Genomic DNA, 17,530 nt, shown 5'->3' with positions numbered 1-17,530 from the left:
TATGGAGACTCGAGACCTGTCTCAATATCGCCCATTCTCCTGGACAATTCTTCCAGTCCACACTCTACTCTCTCAAAGTCCGTCCTTGCAACTGTTATAGGGTCTTTCCATTTACCCTTAATTATTTTTGGTGGCATGTTGCTGCTGTGTTTATCTCCCAAGTACAGTTCTACCCTCTAATTTAGCCAACAAAGCGATGACTTCACTCCATCAAGAAAACATTGTAGCCAGCTCTGCGTGACTGATCCCACACCAGACTGGTCATTAGCAGGGACTTTGCCTCTGACCTCACATTTTTGCCACAGCCCCAGGCTTGTCACAGTGGTCATTATCTCTCAGGACTGATTCGCTGAAGGCACCACCAGCATTGTGTGTCACCTTGGGCTGTCCACAAGCATTGGTGTAATCCTAGTTTTTAATCAAGCTGTGGGCAAGTAGAATCAACTAGCCATAACAGGGGAGAGTGCCAAAAAGGAAATGGCACCACGGCCACAACCCCTCCAGTATACATACTCCAATTTCTTCCACCCAAAATCAGAGCTAAAATGCCAGTGCCAGAGTTGAAACAGATGGTTGCCACTCCACAACGTGGCACGCTCCACCCTGTAAACCTTTAATAATCATAAAGAACATGGAAAGGTGCCTGGGCTGTCCATATTGTGTATGGACTCTTCAGAGGAACTGTGGACCATGATAGAGAAGATTGGAGCCTTTCCTCACAATATCACTGCAGGAAACTAGAGGAAGGGGGTTGAAAATAAGGTACTTACCTGTAACTGCAGTTCTCCAGTATTGGTATCTTCTATAGATTCACAAGCTTGAATCATACCCCGAAGTGGGAATCCCACTGTACCATAACAAAGCAGTATCTATTACTATCAAAAAACCACCAACACGCCAGCGGATTGTCCAGTCGACTATTCTATCTCGACTGGACTATGCCAGTTCTCTGCTGTTGGGGGCTAATCAGGCTGAAATTATGTGGATGCAGCGTGTTCATAAAGCTGCTGCGAGAATCTTGTTGGGGCTGAACTGTAATGCGTGGGTGGAAATGTGGAAGTATGAATCCCATAAATTGAGAGCCGTCATGTGGTGTCGGAGAGGGTGACCACGTAAAAGTATTGTTCCCTGAAACACTTGTTCCATTTCCACAGGTCTATGATGGATCGTCACCCCCCGTTTCCTTGTCCATAAGGAAAAACCAAGAATAGAAACCTGTTCCATGCTCAGAATGTTGGCCCTTCTCTATGGAACCTTAGGTTAGCTCTAGCACTCCGTTCTGAAGCAGATGGAGAGGAGGTGAGCATCCTCATTTTGGTGGTGTGGTGGGCGGAATCTGGGTGATCTCTAACATCTGGTGATTTGTGATGAGATCCACGACTGATTGGTCTGATGCTAATTTGTGCGACAGATGATAACATTTTGGAATTGTTGCTCCCAAAGGATAGCGTAAGCAGCACCAAAACGTTGTCACTGTAGGTAAGCTAACCTAAGGGCTACTGAGAGAGTTGCTAAGTCTGATTCTTCTGGTATCCTCCTTGACACAGATGTGTCTTTTGCGGGTCCCTCTAAAGAGTACTTTTTTCGAAATTGTAATGTGACAAAAGATCTTGCAGTGTCAGTCAGCCTTGACTGCTTGCCAGGCGATGTCGAGTGCTTGCCAAACAGAGCGCCACCATGGTAAGGTAAAAATATTAGATACATTTGCTCCTCAGGTTCTAAATGTTGTGGCATTGAACCAACTTTGGTGTCTACAGACCAGTGAACCTGCCAGTTGTGGGAACCTAATGAAGCTATATCTATAGTACAATCTAGGTTTCCTGATGAGGACGTTTTGCCCCTATAGGATCTTTTTTGTTTCTATGTATGTGACAATGTCTGACCAGACCTGGTGGATATACCTGCCCCATATTGCTTGTGAATTGGGAGCCCGCACAGTAGCACCGGGCATAGTTGAGAGTCTCCTTGCTGGTTAGGCAGGGTTATGAATGACAAGGTTTTCCATGATTGTAATTCCTCCCCAATATTTCAAGAATTGGAACAGGTCTCACAGCTTTTCTATTTAAAATCATAAAGAGAACAAACAGATTGTTTATTTGCAGTTGTAGGCGTTTGGCAGTCAACTGGATTCCCTATAGGTATGGAAACCATCAAAAGTCATCTGGTGGGGGAATCAACCAGTTGTGGGCCTTCTCTCCATCACCACCAGATGTGGACAGGTCGTTCCCGGGAATCATGGTAATATTTGACACTTGGATAATTCCTTCAGTGCCATGAGCATTGCAGGATGCTGCCATATCAGACATGGTGTGACCTTGCAGGCTTGAGAAAGAATTTGAAGTAATCCTGTAACAGGCTCTGTAGATCTAGTACTAGAGCTAAATTAACCTGACCCATGCTCTGAAGTTGGAGGCGGAGCAAAGTGGTGAAACTGCTTCCCATATTGCCTCTCCATACATTACTGACTGCTGTAGACATGCTCATATTAGTACCCCTAATTCCTGACATTAAGTTACTCTTGATTGTGTGTCTTTTATTCCTATTGATGACTACGGTGCTTTCGTCATCATTTGCATTGTCATCGAGATCGTAGTTGACAAGGTGAATGTAGACGACTAGTCTGACGTTCACATTGTTGGCGACGAGGCCTTTGTCGTAGATACAGTAATAGATTAAGTTACTGAATAAGTCATTATCGTAGACGAGGCTGTCCCTGATGACCATTGTCAACCACCGTTGTAGATGAGGCCGTCATAGACAACAGTCGTAGACGAGGCCATTTGTATACGAGGCCGTCCCTCGACATGGTTGCGGTCGTCTACTTTCTCATCGTAATTGTTGTGAACTATGATTTTGACTGCAGTTTTGCCGTAAACACCTCATTGTCCGGTTATGAGGATTTTCCTGATGTACTGTCAGGGATGAAGGAGGAGTTGTTGGGTATGCCTCTGAGGAAGTATTTTCCAATTCTCTCTCTGTGACAATGGCTGTACACTCTGTCTCTCCATTTCCCCAAGCAATGATCACATATGTGCTGGATATGATTGGTGCATGCTGATTTGAGATATGATAACAGCCCAGAGGACAGTCTGTATGTCCAGTTTTGTCAAGTTATAACTGATGAGGAAAACTGAGTAGGCCCACTGTTTGAAGCTACTCCAACCTTTCCAATCACCTCAGGCACTTGATTGTCAACACATTTTGCTACAACTTTCAAGATGTCTCTTGTAGAGTGAAGGCCTATGCCCACGACAAGCCTGTAAGCAAGGAGCTTCTTGTGCCCTTAAGAAAACTGTTCCCATGTATCACACTACAGTACAGAACGCAGTAGGATAAAACAAAACTAGTGCAGCTTCAGTGTTCAATTCTCCTCTTCATTGGACCATTCTGGAAGGCACAGTATTTTTTCTTGTGGAGGAAAGCTGTGACATGTATATCGTTTTGCAATTTGACTAGGTTGCTCACCAACAGAGTGCTAGACTCTTTGATGATAAAGATCCGCTCAAAGTGGTGTTCCTTTTGATGTGGGTGGTTACTTACTCTTCCCAAGGCCATGACACTTTCCGTTGTAGTAGATAGAGGATTACAGTAATGTGGACGAGGTTTGTCTTTACTTCCGGGGAAGACTACCAACTAACTCTCCCTGTTAAAAGTCAGTGCAGTGTTGCATGACTGATGGTCTAATTCATCCAGCCTATATGTGAAGAGTGCATAAGAGTACCTGGCACCTTACCCAAGGGTACTTATGTAGGGTTTCCCATTGATATATATTGCATTAAGGTTGCAGATTCTGGTTATGTGCCAGTTCCAAGTCTCATTACATGTCCACCTTCACTGCTCCTTTAATTTGCCCGTCCCCATAGACTGATTTCTAAAGCCAAGTGCAATTATCTGGCTTCCATCACTTTAGTGAAAGGAGCACAAAGAATCCTTTGTTGCTAACAGGGCCTGGAACAAGCTTGTTCCAGCAGGTCAGCCTCTGGCCTGATTAGGGCAACACCCAACCAACAGGCTTGTCAAAAGACAGGGCCAAGTCAGCACAAGTCATGCACAGAAGATGGGCTACTCACCTAACCACTTCATCCTGTGCATGGTAGACTGTCTGGGAGTTCCACACAGAGCACCAGTTTCATGTGAAACTGGTTGCCATGCAGATGTGGAATTAAAGAAAAATGCATTGTTATTTTTAATTCAAGAAATGTTCGATTTGAATAGCTGGATTTGGTTAACTTTCATAGGACTGGATACACTTAGACCCTCACAGCATATACAGTATTTGTCTTTACTACAATGAGCTCTTCATACGTGTGTAGAGGATGGCCAAAAAACAGAAGCCCAGTTCTTGGCAGTGTTCCTTTGAGGACTGAGAACTATACCCCATCAACTGAGTGAAGCACTTTGTGGCTAGTGAAGTAAACATGGAGCTCCATTGCCTTGAGAGTATATCATCTGTATTTTCCCGAGATGCCGAAAGGGAAGACTGTTTCCCAGCCCAATTTGCATTCTCCCTATGGGTGGCTTTATCATGCTAACTCTGCTTGAAGGGATAGCTGTGTGACCCTGATGTCCATTTGAGGCCTACGTACCTCCACCCTGCAATGGAGTGTAATTTAAGAGTTGCAGATGCCCATGTGTGACCCGCGAGCCTCCAACCTGCAATGTCAATCACCCAACTTCACCCTTCACGGATGTCTGTGTGAGACCTGCAAGGGGAACTTTTTTCAAGCAGCAAATAAGTCCATGTAAGGCCTAAGTGCTGCACCATCCCCACTATGGATCTTCATCTGCAAGGGTCAAAGTCCATGTACTACCACTGACCAAGGCTGCACACTGCTTCCTGCATTAAGAGTGCACCCTCCCCACAAGCGCCCCCACCCTACGCTGCTTCAGCCATTTGCCTCAAACTGTGCAAATGCTGACAATACTCAAGTGTGGTCCTCATACGCAGATCCTGTACAATCTTGTAGGAGTCGATACAAATAAATCAGGTACTGAATTCTGCCAACAAGAACCTCCAAGCGGTTGCATTGAATACAGGAAGTTTAGTTTCACTATTATATCAGCTGTTAACCACATGTATTCATAAAACAAAGAGAACATGAAATACACATTTAAAAGTACTGTCAATGCCATTAATCTTCTTAAAGTTAAAAGCCATTAACATAATATTAATGAAAATATTCCTAAATGAAGAACACTGCTTGAACAGAATAATTATTAATTGATAAATTTGATGACTGATCTTTAAGTTCAACCCCACACCCCCCTCCAAGAAGTTAAGTCTTGACTGCTTTATTTTGACCTGAAAATGATTGCATAAAGAGCATATAGAGAAGGTACAGGACAATTCACCGACCACTACTACCTGGCATTTTCAATGATTGAAGCTATACTTGAGGAGTAAATTAAGTTGTTTAATCAGATCCATTCTATTATAACAACTAGGCTCATTATTACTTTTCGCCCTGGTGACGTGCACTTTGATTTAGACGTCCTGCCACATATCTTGAAACCCTGCTTCAGCCTTTATCCCGGATATCCATCCTAGGTAAGAATAAGGTCTATCAACTTCTGATGATACCGGGAAGGACTGATAATGACCTTTAGTGATCTTGTGCATTAACCTAGCTAGAGTCTAGAGCTAGTCTTAAGAAACCCTCGGCGCACCCCTCAGACCTCAAACTACAGACCCTCCCTGCTCCTGTTCCCAGCTTAAGTCATCGAGAAAGCCATCAACAGACAACTCGCCACATTCATCGAAGAGCACAACATCCTCAACTCTTCCCAATCCATCTTCAGAAAAAAACAGAGTACGGAAATCGCCCTCCTCGCTGCAACAGATGACATCCGTACCTTACTGGACAAAGGAGAAACAGCAGCCCTCATCCTCCTCGACCTCTCAGCGGCGTTCGACACAGTCTCTCATCGCACCCTAATACGCAGACTCCACGACACCGGGATCCAAGACAAGGCCCTCGACTGGATCCGCTCCTTCCTCTCCGGCAGAACACAGCGGGTCAGACTCCCCCGTTCCTCTCGGGCCCTACACCTACCACCTGCGGAGTCCCCCCAGGGTCCTCCCTCAGCCCTGCTCTCTTCAATGTCTACATGGCTCTGCTCGCCCCCATCGTCCGTACTTACGGACTCAACATTGTGCCATAAGCAGAAAACGCCCAACTCATCCTCGCCCTATCCAACAAACCCAACACCGTCAGACAACTTTCGAGAAGGCATGGAAGCCGTCACCAAATGGATGAAAAACAGCTGCCTACAACTAAACACCAACAAAACGGAAGTACTCATAATGGGCCCAAACCCAGACACCTGGAATGACACCTGGTGCCCCCCGCCCACTCCCACTGACCATGCACGCAACCTGGGAATCATCCTGGACTCAGAGCTCAAAATGGACCGCCAGATCAACTCAGTCTAGTCCTCCTGCTTCCACACGCATTCCTCCTATGTAAGACCTGCAAATGGATCCCACTCGAACACAGAAAGACTGTCACTCACGCCCTGATCACCAGCAGGCTCGACTACGGCAACGCACTCTATGCCGGAATAAACAAAAACCTCACCCACAAGCTACAGTACATCCAAAACGCCGCCGCAAGACTGGTCCTCAACCTGCCAAGACACTGCCACATCTCCCAGCACCTGCGCACACTCCACTGCCTCCCCATCAAAGATAAAGTCACCTTCAAGATGCTAACCCACGCTCACAAGGCCCTCCACGACGCCGGACCAGCATACTCGAACAGCCAACTCAAATTCCACGCACCCCAAAGGACCCTACAATCAGCCCAGCTCCCCTAAGCCGTGGTCCCCCGCACCAGAAAGACCAGATCGGGAGGCCGCTCCTTCTCCTTCCACTCGGCCAGAGCCTGGAACAACCTTCCGCTCCACTTCAGACAGATTACCTTGCTCCCCATCTTTGCAAGAAATCTCAAGCCTGGCTCTTTGACAGACCTCCCTCCTTGACGGACTGGAACCTGCAAACCCCCCACTCCCAAGTGCCTTGAGACCCTTACGGGTGAGTAGTTGCGCTTAACAAACACCTGATTTGATTTGGACATCCACAGAACATGCAGGTACATTAATTTTTCTTTTGGGCAAGAATACCTTAATGAATTGATAACGCTGCTGTTGCTATTGGTTGAACAACCAGGTCTTGAGGTTCATCCAAAATTGCTGGAGCGAAGGTGAGGCTCTGAGCTCAGTGGTAAGGAGTTCCAGTTATTGGCCAAGTGGGAGAAGGAGCGGCCTCTGCTGTTTGCCCAGCGGATGCGCTGGGTAGCTCTTAGAGAGAGGGATGTGGAACGGTTCTCTGGTGGGTTGGTGGAAATTCACAGGTTTGTTGAGGAAGGCCGGTCCTTTGTTGTGTAGTGCCTTGTAAGTGTGGGTGAACAGCTTAAACTGGCATTTTTTGCAACTGATAGCCAATGAAGTTTCCTAAGGTGGGGGGTGATGTGCATCTGTCTGGGGAGGTCGGGAATGATTCTAGCTGTTCTGTATGTTCAGGAGTTTCCTTATGAGTTGGGCAATGATTCCAACGTAGAGGGAATAGCCATAGTCGATTCTGCTGGTGATGAGAGCTTGCGTGACAGAACACCCTGGTGTTGGGTGGGAGCCATCTGAAGACCTTTCTGAGCATACGGAGGGTGAGGAAGCAAGCAGAGGAGACGGTGCTGGTCTGTTTCTTCACGGAAAGCTGGCTGTCGAGGATGATGCAGAGGTTGTCGGCGTGTTCAGGGGTTTGACTGAACTCAGATGGCCATCATTTGTTGTTTCAGAGGGTGTTTTTCCCTTTTCCTAAGATGAGAACTTCTGTTTTGTCGTGTGTTGATTTTGAGACTATTGCTGGTCATCCAGATGGCCATATCTTTCATGCATCTTTGCAACTTGTCTTTGATTGTCGATTATGTCAATAGTCAGGGAGAGGATGAATTGGGTGTCGTCAGCGTAGGAGATGAGGTTGAGTCCGTGGTTCCAGACTATTCTGGCCAGGGCTATGTATCATGTACCGTTGAAGAGGGTTGAGTTGAGGGACGAGCCTTGAGGTACACGGCATGTAATGTTCTTAGGGAACGAGGAGAAGAGGGCGGATGATCTTCCGTGTTCTTCCTGTGAGGTAGGATGCGATCCATTTAAGGACTGCTCCTTGGATTCAGATTTAGTGGAGTCTGTTTATCAGTGTGTGCAGGAATATGATGTCGAAGGCTGCTGAGAGGTCGAGGAGGATGAGTGCGGTGGTTTCTACGCGGTCTAGCAGCATTCTGATGTTGTCCGTGGCTGCAACTAGAGCGGTCTCTGTGCTGTGGTTTGCTATGAAGGCAGATTGGGAGGTGTCCAGAAGGTTGTGGTTTTCCAGATGTGCAGTGAGCTGGATGTTGATGGCTTTCTCAATTACCTTGGTAGGGAAAGGGAGCAAGGAGATGGATCGGTAGTTCTTGGGTTCTCCTCGTACCGTGGATGACTTCTTCAGCAGTGGCTTCACGTCATCATATTTCTATTTCTGGGGGAAGTGGGCTGTGGTGATCAAGGAGTTGAGGACTTTGGTGAGTACTTTGCTGATGGGTTGATTGCAGAGGTTGAAAGTGTGGTGGGGACAAGGGTCTGCTGGGGCTCCAGAGAGGATGGATCTCATGATGGACTCTGTTTCCTTCTCTGTGAAGGCATTTCACGAGGTGAGCAGGCGCAGGTGGACATCCGCTGGCGCGAAGAGGTTGATGATGTCCTAGGAAGGGGGTTGGGATGCGAAGTCTTAGTAGATGGTGTTGATTTTGTTGTGGAAAAGTCTGCGAGTGTGTCACAGACTGCTTGCAAGGGTGTGGTGATGTTTTCAGTAGCCGAGGGGTTGGTGATCTTGACAACGCTGAACAGTTTCTTGCTGTTGTTGGAGCCGTCACTGATGCGGGTGGCTAGAGCAGTCTTCTTAGTGTTTTTCAGGAGACGGTGGTATTGGTTGAGGGCATTTTTGAATCGTTGTCGGTCCTCAAGGGCATGCCATCTTCTTTGTTTCTATCTGCAGTTGTGTTTCTGGGTTTTCAGTTCTGCAGTGAACCAGTTGAGGTATTGCGTTTGTTTCTTAGAATTGGTGGGTTTATTTGGTACAACTCTGTCCACACTTGCTGCGATCCAGTTTGTGAAGTGTTTTGTCGCTTGCTCTGTGTTTTCGGTGGTGACGGGTAGGCAGGAATTAAGGGAATTGGTCCATTGATGCTCTGAAAGAACAAACAATAAGCTAACCCATCAACCCAATTCTTTAGACAGAAGATATGTTCACGTTCAGCCCTTTAGCTGATATAAACAAAGTCTAACGATATGGGTCCGTGTAGCTCATACCAGCCACAATGTGAATAGCTTACCCAGACAAAATGTCCACCAAGGGAAGAAGTATTTTAATAACTATGACATTCAGGAAGAACTACTGAAACAAAAGGTGATGGATGGAATGCTAGCAAAAGGCCCAGCTACCGACAATCACTCCTTTGGCTTTTTATTCCCTTTCTGTTTTGGTCACTATACGACTCCAGTCAGGGAACAACCATATGCAAATCAGCCTTAGTCTTTCTCCAATAGCAACAGTACAGTATAAATTGTCAGGCCACATATCCCCTGAGTGGAAACACAAGCAATATTAGACCCGTTTCAAATTTGTTGGGCCTCATCAGCAAGGTGCAACTTTGAGCCTATGGCGTAGAGAACATGGGGCCCATATCTGAGCACCCCCAATCTTGGTTACTTGTGTTTCCATCTACAGATTTACTTTCCTGACAGTTTTGAAATGATGTTCTTAATGCAGCAGGATCGCAGCAGACTTGTGCATGGTTGGCTCGAGTGTGTAGTGGCAATGGACCGGTATGTGGTCTGACTCTATAGCAGTGGCTGAGCTTAGCTCAAGGTTTCCATTCCTTACTTCTGTTTTTTGCTTTCTAATTGTGTTAAGTACAGCACATATTCCATTCTTCATAAGGCACTCAAACCAAGATAACTGGTGGAGCTGAAAGATGGAATGTGTTTTGTGCCAACTGACCTCGTATATGCAAATGCAGTTTCTGGTAACATCACATTGATTTGAAAATAATATGCAAGTAATTTAACTAACAGTACTATGACAAAAGACTGGAAAGGAAAGACATGGTACTCTATTGTATCCTCTCATTCGCCATACTTTCCTATGAGTGAACTGGTATCACCACCAACTAGGGTTAACTTTTATGAACAAATTGTTACGACCTCCTAACAAGCGGTAAGAGAAACCCCAGGGTTGGATCCAAACTATACAAAGACAGCCAATAAATAAACAAAATAGAATCTTTGTTTATAAATTAGCAATCTGTGGCTATTTCATGCTGCAGTAAATTTAGAACAACCGCAGTTCTTGCATATTACAGCTTTGTTTTCACACCCCTTTACAACACTACTCACATGCAGGGCATGTCCCAAAAACGTGTGCAGTTTAGCATAAACCAATTTCATTGTTTGTTCTCCAGAAACTATTTGCAAATTCATGTTGCGACTCCCACTTTCTTAATGGCAGCCTCTGCAGTAAGCTTGGAAGTCACGTCTTAGCCCATCTAGTTTATATTCCAAACCTGATCTATTGCAACGACTGCTATCCTGGGCAGAGGCGTCTACTTCTTCTACTACACTTAAACCCCCCCTACTTCTGGATTTTCCGATGTAGCCTTATTTATTCATGTCTGCAAAGTGGAGTTAGTGGGAAAACTACCCATATACCTAGTTTGACTACATCCATTCAAATATATTCCCCACTGTGTGCAGAACAATGGATTCCAAGAAACACTACAAAAATCTTTAAACAGTTCCAAGTAGAAAATAAATTAAATTTCTTTGCAAACAGTGCTAAGGTTACGTTACCTAATGATTAACAAGCATATGGAATATCAAGTAAGCCCAGGGAGGGAGTGTACACACACACGTGTACACACACACGCGCGTGTACACACACAGACACACACACACACACACTCACACACACACACACACACACAATATCCCCATCCGCCCCGCCAGCAACAAAAGGTTACAGATTGCTTTAAGTTTCATCTTTACCTCCAGCAGGTACAGTATCCTTGAACATCTCATAAAACTGAGTCAGATACATAACCATGGAAAGTTTGTCAGGCTCCCCAACAGATGCCATTTCCTTGCCGGTCATGATGGGAGAGATACCAAATTCCTTCTCAGCGATGTCGAATGCAAGCTGGTTAGTCCTTTCCACACAGCGCTCATCCAAGGAGTCAAAATCACTGAGAGAAAGGGAAAAGAAAAAAGTGTAAAGGAGGCTAAGAAAATAAAAATGGAGTCGTTGGATGAGAGGAATACCTAAAAATCCAGGTATGTATTCCCTATTGATAGTGAGCTTGGTCCACATCATGCCAGCAAACAGACACTGGAAGCCAAAGGTTGATGATTTTCATAAGTATTCTTAGACCACTGTAGTCATTTTTTTTTATGTCTTTGACCAGCTAGAGTCCCTAAAGACATGATTACTATAACTTATGACAAAAAGTATGCATTGGCTTCAATGACAGTGTACACGTAATAAGAGAGTGAAGCAGAGCACTACAGTGACTTCTGAATAAGCGCTGCTTTCTGCAACCTATACCATGTGCAGAATACTGGGGTATATAGTCTGATTTAGGACAACGAGGAACCATTTCCAGATTACTAACACAAAAACAAAAATCTCAACCCACAGGTTTAACAGAAATGCTGACTGAAAATCCCTTGTAGTTTCTATAAAACATGATATTCTTTAAGGTTCAAACCTGATGCTTTAAGTAGTAACATAGTGCCTCCTGAACCTACTGCTATCATGATCAACAAAATAACAAACATTCTTTATTCAAAAAAGAAGCAAGCCCACTGACATCCACGATTTAAAGGTTGACAACCTGGGCCTCTCCTTGTCATGGGGCAAAAACCTCAATCAAGTATCACCATTTCCCTTAAAAAAAAAAAAGCCAAGCCCCAAATCCAAGATACTCGCTAATTACAGAGCTATAAAATGCTTGCTATGCACCGTAAAAGCACTGGAGAGGAAAGTCACTCATCAGCGGTCTACTCCACTGTTGAGTAAGTTCAAGGCAGGGTATAGGGGGTTCAAAACATGCTAGTAAACATCGGGACAGAAATACTTGGCACCAGGGACAAATGTCTTGCTTGCTCCGTAATACAATGGTCCGCATTGGACCACCTGGTCAAACATGCTGGAATAAAGTAAACCATCATTTTTAAAGTTCGATCCATCTTAGCTATTTGCACTCACCATTCCAAATTAGGTTCTTCTGTAAACAATTTGGGTAGCAAATCATGGATCATTTGTAGGTAAATTAAATTTATTAAAGTGCCTTTAAAACAATTCTTATTCTTATTTATTCTTCAAACAGTTCAACATATTTACAAAATTCACAGTCAACACTAATTCCATTCAGAAAAACTCTCTCAAATATTAAGAGTAGGTACTTGTACAACTGTGGTAATAGCAAAAGGATGGAAGCAAATATTTCAGAATACACTAGCCATTTCTCAGTGTACTGCACAAATCCATTGCCACGAGTGGTGCTTCCTCTCACACATAATAGGATGATACAAACGTTAGGACACCACTCTATAATACCTGGAACAAAATACACTGAAATAAAAGGAAGTAACTGAAGGAAAGATATAGGATTCAAATATCAGTGTTGACTCCCACCATTTGATTGCAAAATTTCAAAAAGTCTAAATTGACGCGAAACTAAAAAAGGCAAATAAAGATAGATCGGAAATGAGGACCATTTTTCTTTATAACATGATTGTCACTTTTACCATGTTATCCTAAGACACGACTGAGTGCAAGTTAGCAACCTAAGTATTGTAGATAGTTGAGGATAAAATATGGCTGCTTCCATGAAATTGTGGAGAGAGGAAAATGTGGGGAGAGGATGTGGCCTAACAGCTAGGGTGATCGACCTTGAAGCTGGGGAACTGGGTTCGAGTCACGGCAGGGACACTCCACATTCTGTGATTCTGGGCAAATCACTTAATCTCCCCATGACAACAAAAAAATTAATGTGTCCATCTGTAACGCAACTGGTGCCCATTTAAAGCGCTTTGATCCCTTTAGGTCTAGTTTGCGCTATATAAAACTCCACCCGCAAAAAAAGTTGCCAAAAACACTGCACTGGGCTCGACCACAAAGCATTAGCAGCATCTTTCATGGAACTGCTATGCAATGTGGTAGTCGAGATCCAGTCGACCCATCATGCCCCCTAGAGTAATCATTCAACAAGGAAAACTACCCTAGTGTGGCGACAGTTAACACGTGGTTCCAGCCAACAAGCGCCACAGAGGTGTTGTGGTCCCTTAAAGGTGCACTCCATTCGGGCAGTCCACATCTCGCACCTCCACCCTACAAAGTGCAATGGCTCCGTGACTTATCCAGAGGACCTCTAAAATGATTCTTTAAAAATTACTTAAATTACAGAATCATGTCGTTAGATTGTTGCCTGTTACTACACTACTACAATATCTCCCTGGTACTAATGTTTAGGTTACGTTTTTGTCTAGTGCAACTCTCAACCTGGATATGTTATCACAACGCTTAAAAGAAAAGAAACCCAAGCTCTAACCAGGACTGAGTGACACATTATGAAGGAATAGGGGATTTAAAGGACACCAAAATAAACTTACAATGGGATGGAAACAGCCAGGTTTTAAGTATTTTCCTTAAGTTTCACTAATTGGTAGGATCCAGAAGGTATTTATCTTTGAACTTAATAGATGACTGGAATCGTAACATCGAAAACAATGGTTAGCGAGAATTGATATACAAAAATGGTTTTAGGTACAAAGCACATTGTTAAATAGCTGATCTTCAAATCAGTCAATGAAGCAAAGCAAGAGCCACATAAATGTAATTTCAAGGGCCCAGGGTTAATCTTGAAGCATCCTGAGGAAAAAGCTACAACCTCTAAATCTGTTAAAATGGAAGATTAGATAAGAGATAAACAGAGTTGCAGTAATCTAGCAAAGAAGACAAATGTATTCTGAGTACTGCATTGAAGAGGAAAATAAAAAAACTCAAGATTAGTTTAAAGAGTAAAGTTGAAACAAACAAGATAATTAAAGATGAAATATCTTTAGCCATTGATAAGGAGTCTATTTTCACTCCCAGAATTCTTTGTTTTTAACTATTGATACAGGTGTTGGTATACGTCCTACGGACTAGTTAGTGCCAGAAAGGGAGCCTTAAGAAGAATCTTTCAAAGGACAATGAATGTATGATTTTTCTCCATTGAGTTGCAGGAGAAAACCCAAAGCGCAATTCCACTCGCTCGGAGACGCTTTTCGTCGCGAGTGGAGTTCCGGTCTATTGTACGCCTTTCCGCCTATACCACTTCTGCCCAGAGTGCTGAAGAAGATCAAGCGCGACCGGGCACAAGTCGTCCTTGTGGCTCCGGACTGGGCACAAAGGTACTGGTATCCAGAGCTACTCAGTATGTCAGTTGATCCCCCGGTTCGTCTGCCTCTTCAGGAGGACCTTCTGTTGCAGCAGCAGGGGACGGTCCTCCACCCGAACCTGTCCAGTCTCCACCTCCATGCTTGGAGATTGAGCGGCGACAGTTGAGGCCATTTGACTTGCCTCCTGAAGTCTGTAACATCATTCTGGCAGCCAGGCGTCCCTCCACAGAGTCGGTATATGCCGGCAGGTGGAACAGATTTGTGGCATGGTGCACAGCAAAGGCTGTGGATCCTCTTGCTGCCCCTCTCTCTGAGGTTCTTCTCTTCCTTCTTTCTCTTGCCCAGCAGGGCTATGCTCTGGGCACTATCAAGGGTTACCTTTCTGCCCTTTCAGCCTTTCTAAGGCTGCCTGATCAACCTTCTTTGTTCAAGTCCCCTATCGTAAATCGTTTTCTTAAGGGCATCACACACACGTTCCCTCCATTTCCGTTTGTGATGCCTCAGTGGGACTTGAACCTTGTTCTTACGTTTCTGATGTGCGCTCCCTTTGAGCCACTTCACAACTGTCCTCTCCGCCTTCTTACTTTGTAGACTGCTTTCCTGGTTGCCATCACCTCTGCCAGGAGAGTGAGTGAGATTCAGAGCTTTTCTTGTACTCCTCCTTTCCTTTCTGTCCATCCGGACAAGGTTGTGTTGCGTACTAAGCCATTTTTCCTGCCCAAGGTTGTCACAGCCTTCCACATCGGGCAGTTTATCACCTTGCCAACCTTCTTCCCGCCACCGCATCCCTCTAAAAAGGAAGAGCGGCTCTACCGCTGGACCCAAAACGCGCGCTCTCATTCTATTTGGATCGCACACGCCAGTTACGGGTGGATGACCAACTCTTTGTTGGTTACGTGGGCGCTAAGAAGGGGAAAGCGGTGCACAAGAGGACCATCTCCCGGTGGATCATCTTGTGTATCCAGGAATGTTACTCCTTGGCTAAAAAAGAGCCCCCTGTTGGATTGCGGGCTCATTCCACCCGAGCCACGGTGACTACAACTGCCCTGGGCCGGGGAGTGCCCTTACAAGACATCTGTCAGGCAGCTACGTGGGCCTCGCTGCACACGTTTGCAAGACACTACTGCCTGGACAGCCAAGTTTCGGAGGGATGGCTTCTTTGGCCGTTCTGTCCTCCAGGACTTTCTGGTGTGATTATTGGTTCGCAGACCCACCACCGGGGTTGGTATTGCTGGGGTATCTATTCTAAGGTAAGGAATCTATCACTAACGTGTCTCTTTCAGATGCACAAGTTACTACTTGTGTAACGATATATCTGTAAGAGACATTAGTTAGTGATAGATTTCTTACCTACCCACCCATCCTCCCCATTCTGCGAACCGATATCTAGGGTTAAGGTCATCCCCTTTCAGGGCCCTAGTTTCTTGGCACCAGTGTTGGTTTTTAACATGGCTCAGCGCTTCTGGCACGGAAAATCTGTGTCTAAGAACTGATGTCAGCACGCGGAGGCAGCGTCTAAGTACTCCGACGACGTCATCACGGCGGCACCGCGGCCGACGGGTACTGCTACGCGAAAAAAATTCAGGATCCAGTCCGACGCCTGGGAATATTCTAAGGTAAGGAATCTATCACTAACGTGTCTCTTTCAGATTCATAATACTCAGGCACTCGTCCACATATGCACCCAGACAGCAATCAATGGGCTTCCCCTCTTTATGCTGCTCTGCAGGAGAAAGACCACCACCAAATGTTACAAATCTCAGTAACATAGCAAAACATGTGATAGACCTGCCTCAAGACAATGCACCCCTATCAAGTATATCTAAAGCTCTACAAGACCGTGCTCCTAAAATGCTCTACCTAAAGAGAACTTATGATCAGGCTACAGATTTGTTCCTAAAGTCCAGTCATGCAGCTGTGGCTTCAATGTGTGTAAAGACAGTGTTTCCCTTTAGCCTCCCCTTCAACTTAGCGGACTGCCATAACGAAGCAGTCAAGCCCAGCCTATTAAGGTCTTTATCACTTAAATCTTCGGTCTGCAAAAAAGGGTCTCCTGGCTGTAGTCTGAAAATAACATGATTGGGTCCCTGCTTGTCACAAGAAAAATGTTCTTACCGGATGCGACCAATACAGGTCCATGGTCTTGAGGGCTGCTCAATTCAACAATCACAGTACCTCTTGGGTATTGCTGGAAACCTATCAGAATTTCCCCTCACTTAACAAGGAAATGTGGTCCCAACTGCTTTTTATGGTCTTCAGATGTACCCCCATTCGCCCACAGAATCTGTGCCATCTGAGAGAAGACTTATATCGGCTTTTGGTCGCGCCTCAGGACTACTTGTCAACATCCAGAAAACCTTACTATTCCCACTGGAGATTCTGGTCATGGTGCCGCCTGAGAGACTGCCTGGGATCGGGATACACTGGTAGAAGGAGAGATGCCATTACCTGGGACTGATGGTCACACATACAAGTGCCTAAATGTGGACAGAGTGTTGAGAGGCTTGACCGGTTCAATCGTTTTTTAGACGAAGCTGCCCCTGTTGGTGATTGGACGGGCAGCTATTGCTAAGATGGTCTTCCTCCCTCGCTGCTAATACCTCTTCCAGAACTCATTGTTCTCTTGTGGAACTGATTTTTTACATCTCCTCCAAGGCCTGTTGATCTCTCTGGTGTGGGCAGGAAAGAAGAGTCGACATGCTCTGTTGGTTCGAAGAGGGGCAGGTGGGAGGGGGTCTTTCGATCCCAGACATGCAACTTTACTAATTTGCAGTGCACTTACGTGTCTTGATGGTTGACGGACGCATATAATTGGGAGAAAAGGTTGCTGAAGGGCATGAACGGGGAGGATACCCTGGCACGCCTGTTGAGGAGTGGCCGCTCTAACGTGCCAACCCCCTACTTGGTGCAGCATATGGCCCAGGTGTGGGAGGTAGCAGTGAAGAAGCTACTACGTAGAGCTCCCTTTGACAGGGAACTGCAGATCTGGGACCTCGAACCCTTTCGGTCCATAGTACAGGACATGTCCTTGGGAGATGAAGGGAACGGATACCTC

General features: G+C 45.3%; 1 protein-coding gene across 27 annotated transcripts in view; it reads right to left on the bottom strand.

Moving 5' to 3' along the window:
• Positions 1-17,530, bottom strand: part of MICAL3 (microtubule associated monooxygenase, calponin and LIM domain containing 3) — a 2,019,125-nt gene that overhangs the window by 1,247,436 nt on the left and 754,159 nt on the right. For all 27 annotated transcript variants that reach the window (XR_013606836.1, XM_078673602.1, XM_078673604.1 and 24 more), the window contains one exon: positions 11,080-11,276. Coding sequence is in view for 26 of the 27 variants with exons in the window: in XM_078673602.1 (XP_078529728.1) it covers positions 11,080-11,276 (197 nt within the window). In the remaining variant the exon portion in view is untranslated. The remainder of the gene's footprint in view (positions 1-11,079; positions 11,277-17,530) is intronic.

Source organism: Lissotriton helveticus, chromosome 1_1 (genome assembly GCF_964261635.1).
Source record: "Lissotriton helveticus chromosome 1_1, aLisHel1.1, whole genome shotgun sequence".
NCBI classification, from domain to species: domain Eukaryota; kingdom Metazoa; phylum Chordata; class Amphibia; order Caudata; family Salamandridae; genus Lissotriton; species Lissotriton helveticus.
This window is presented reverse-complemented; position numbering and strand designations above follow the sequence as displayed.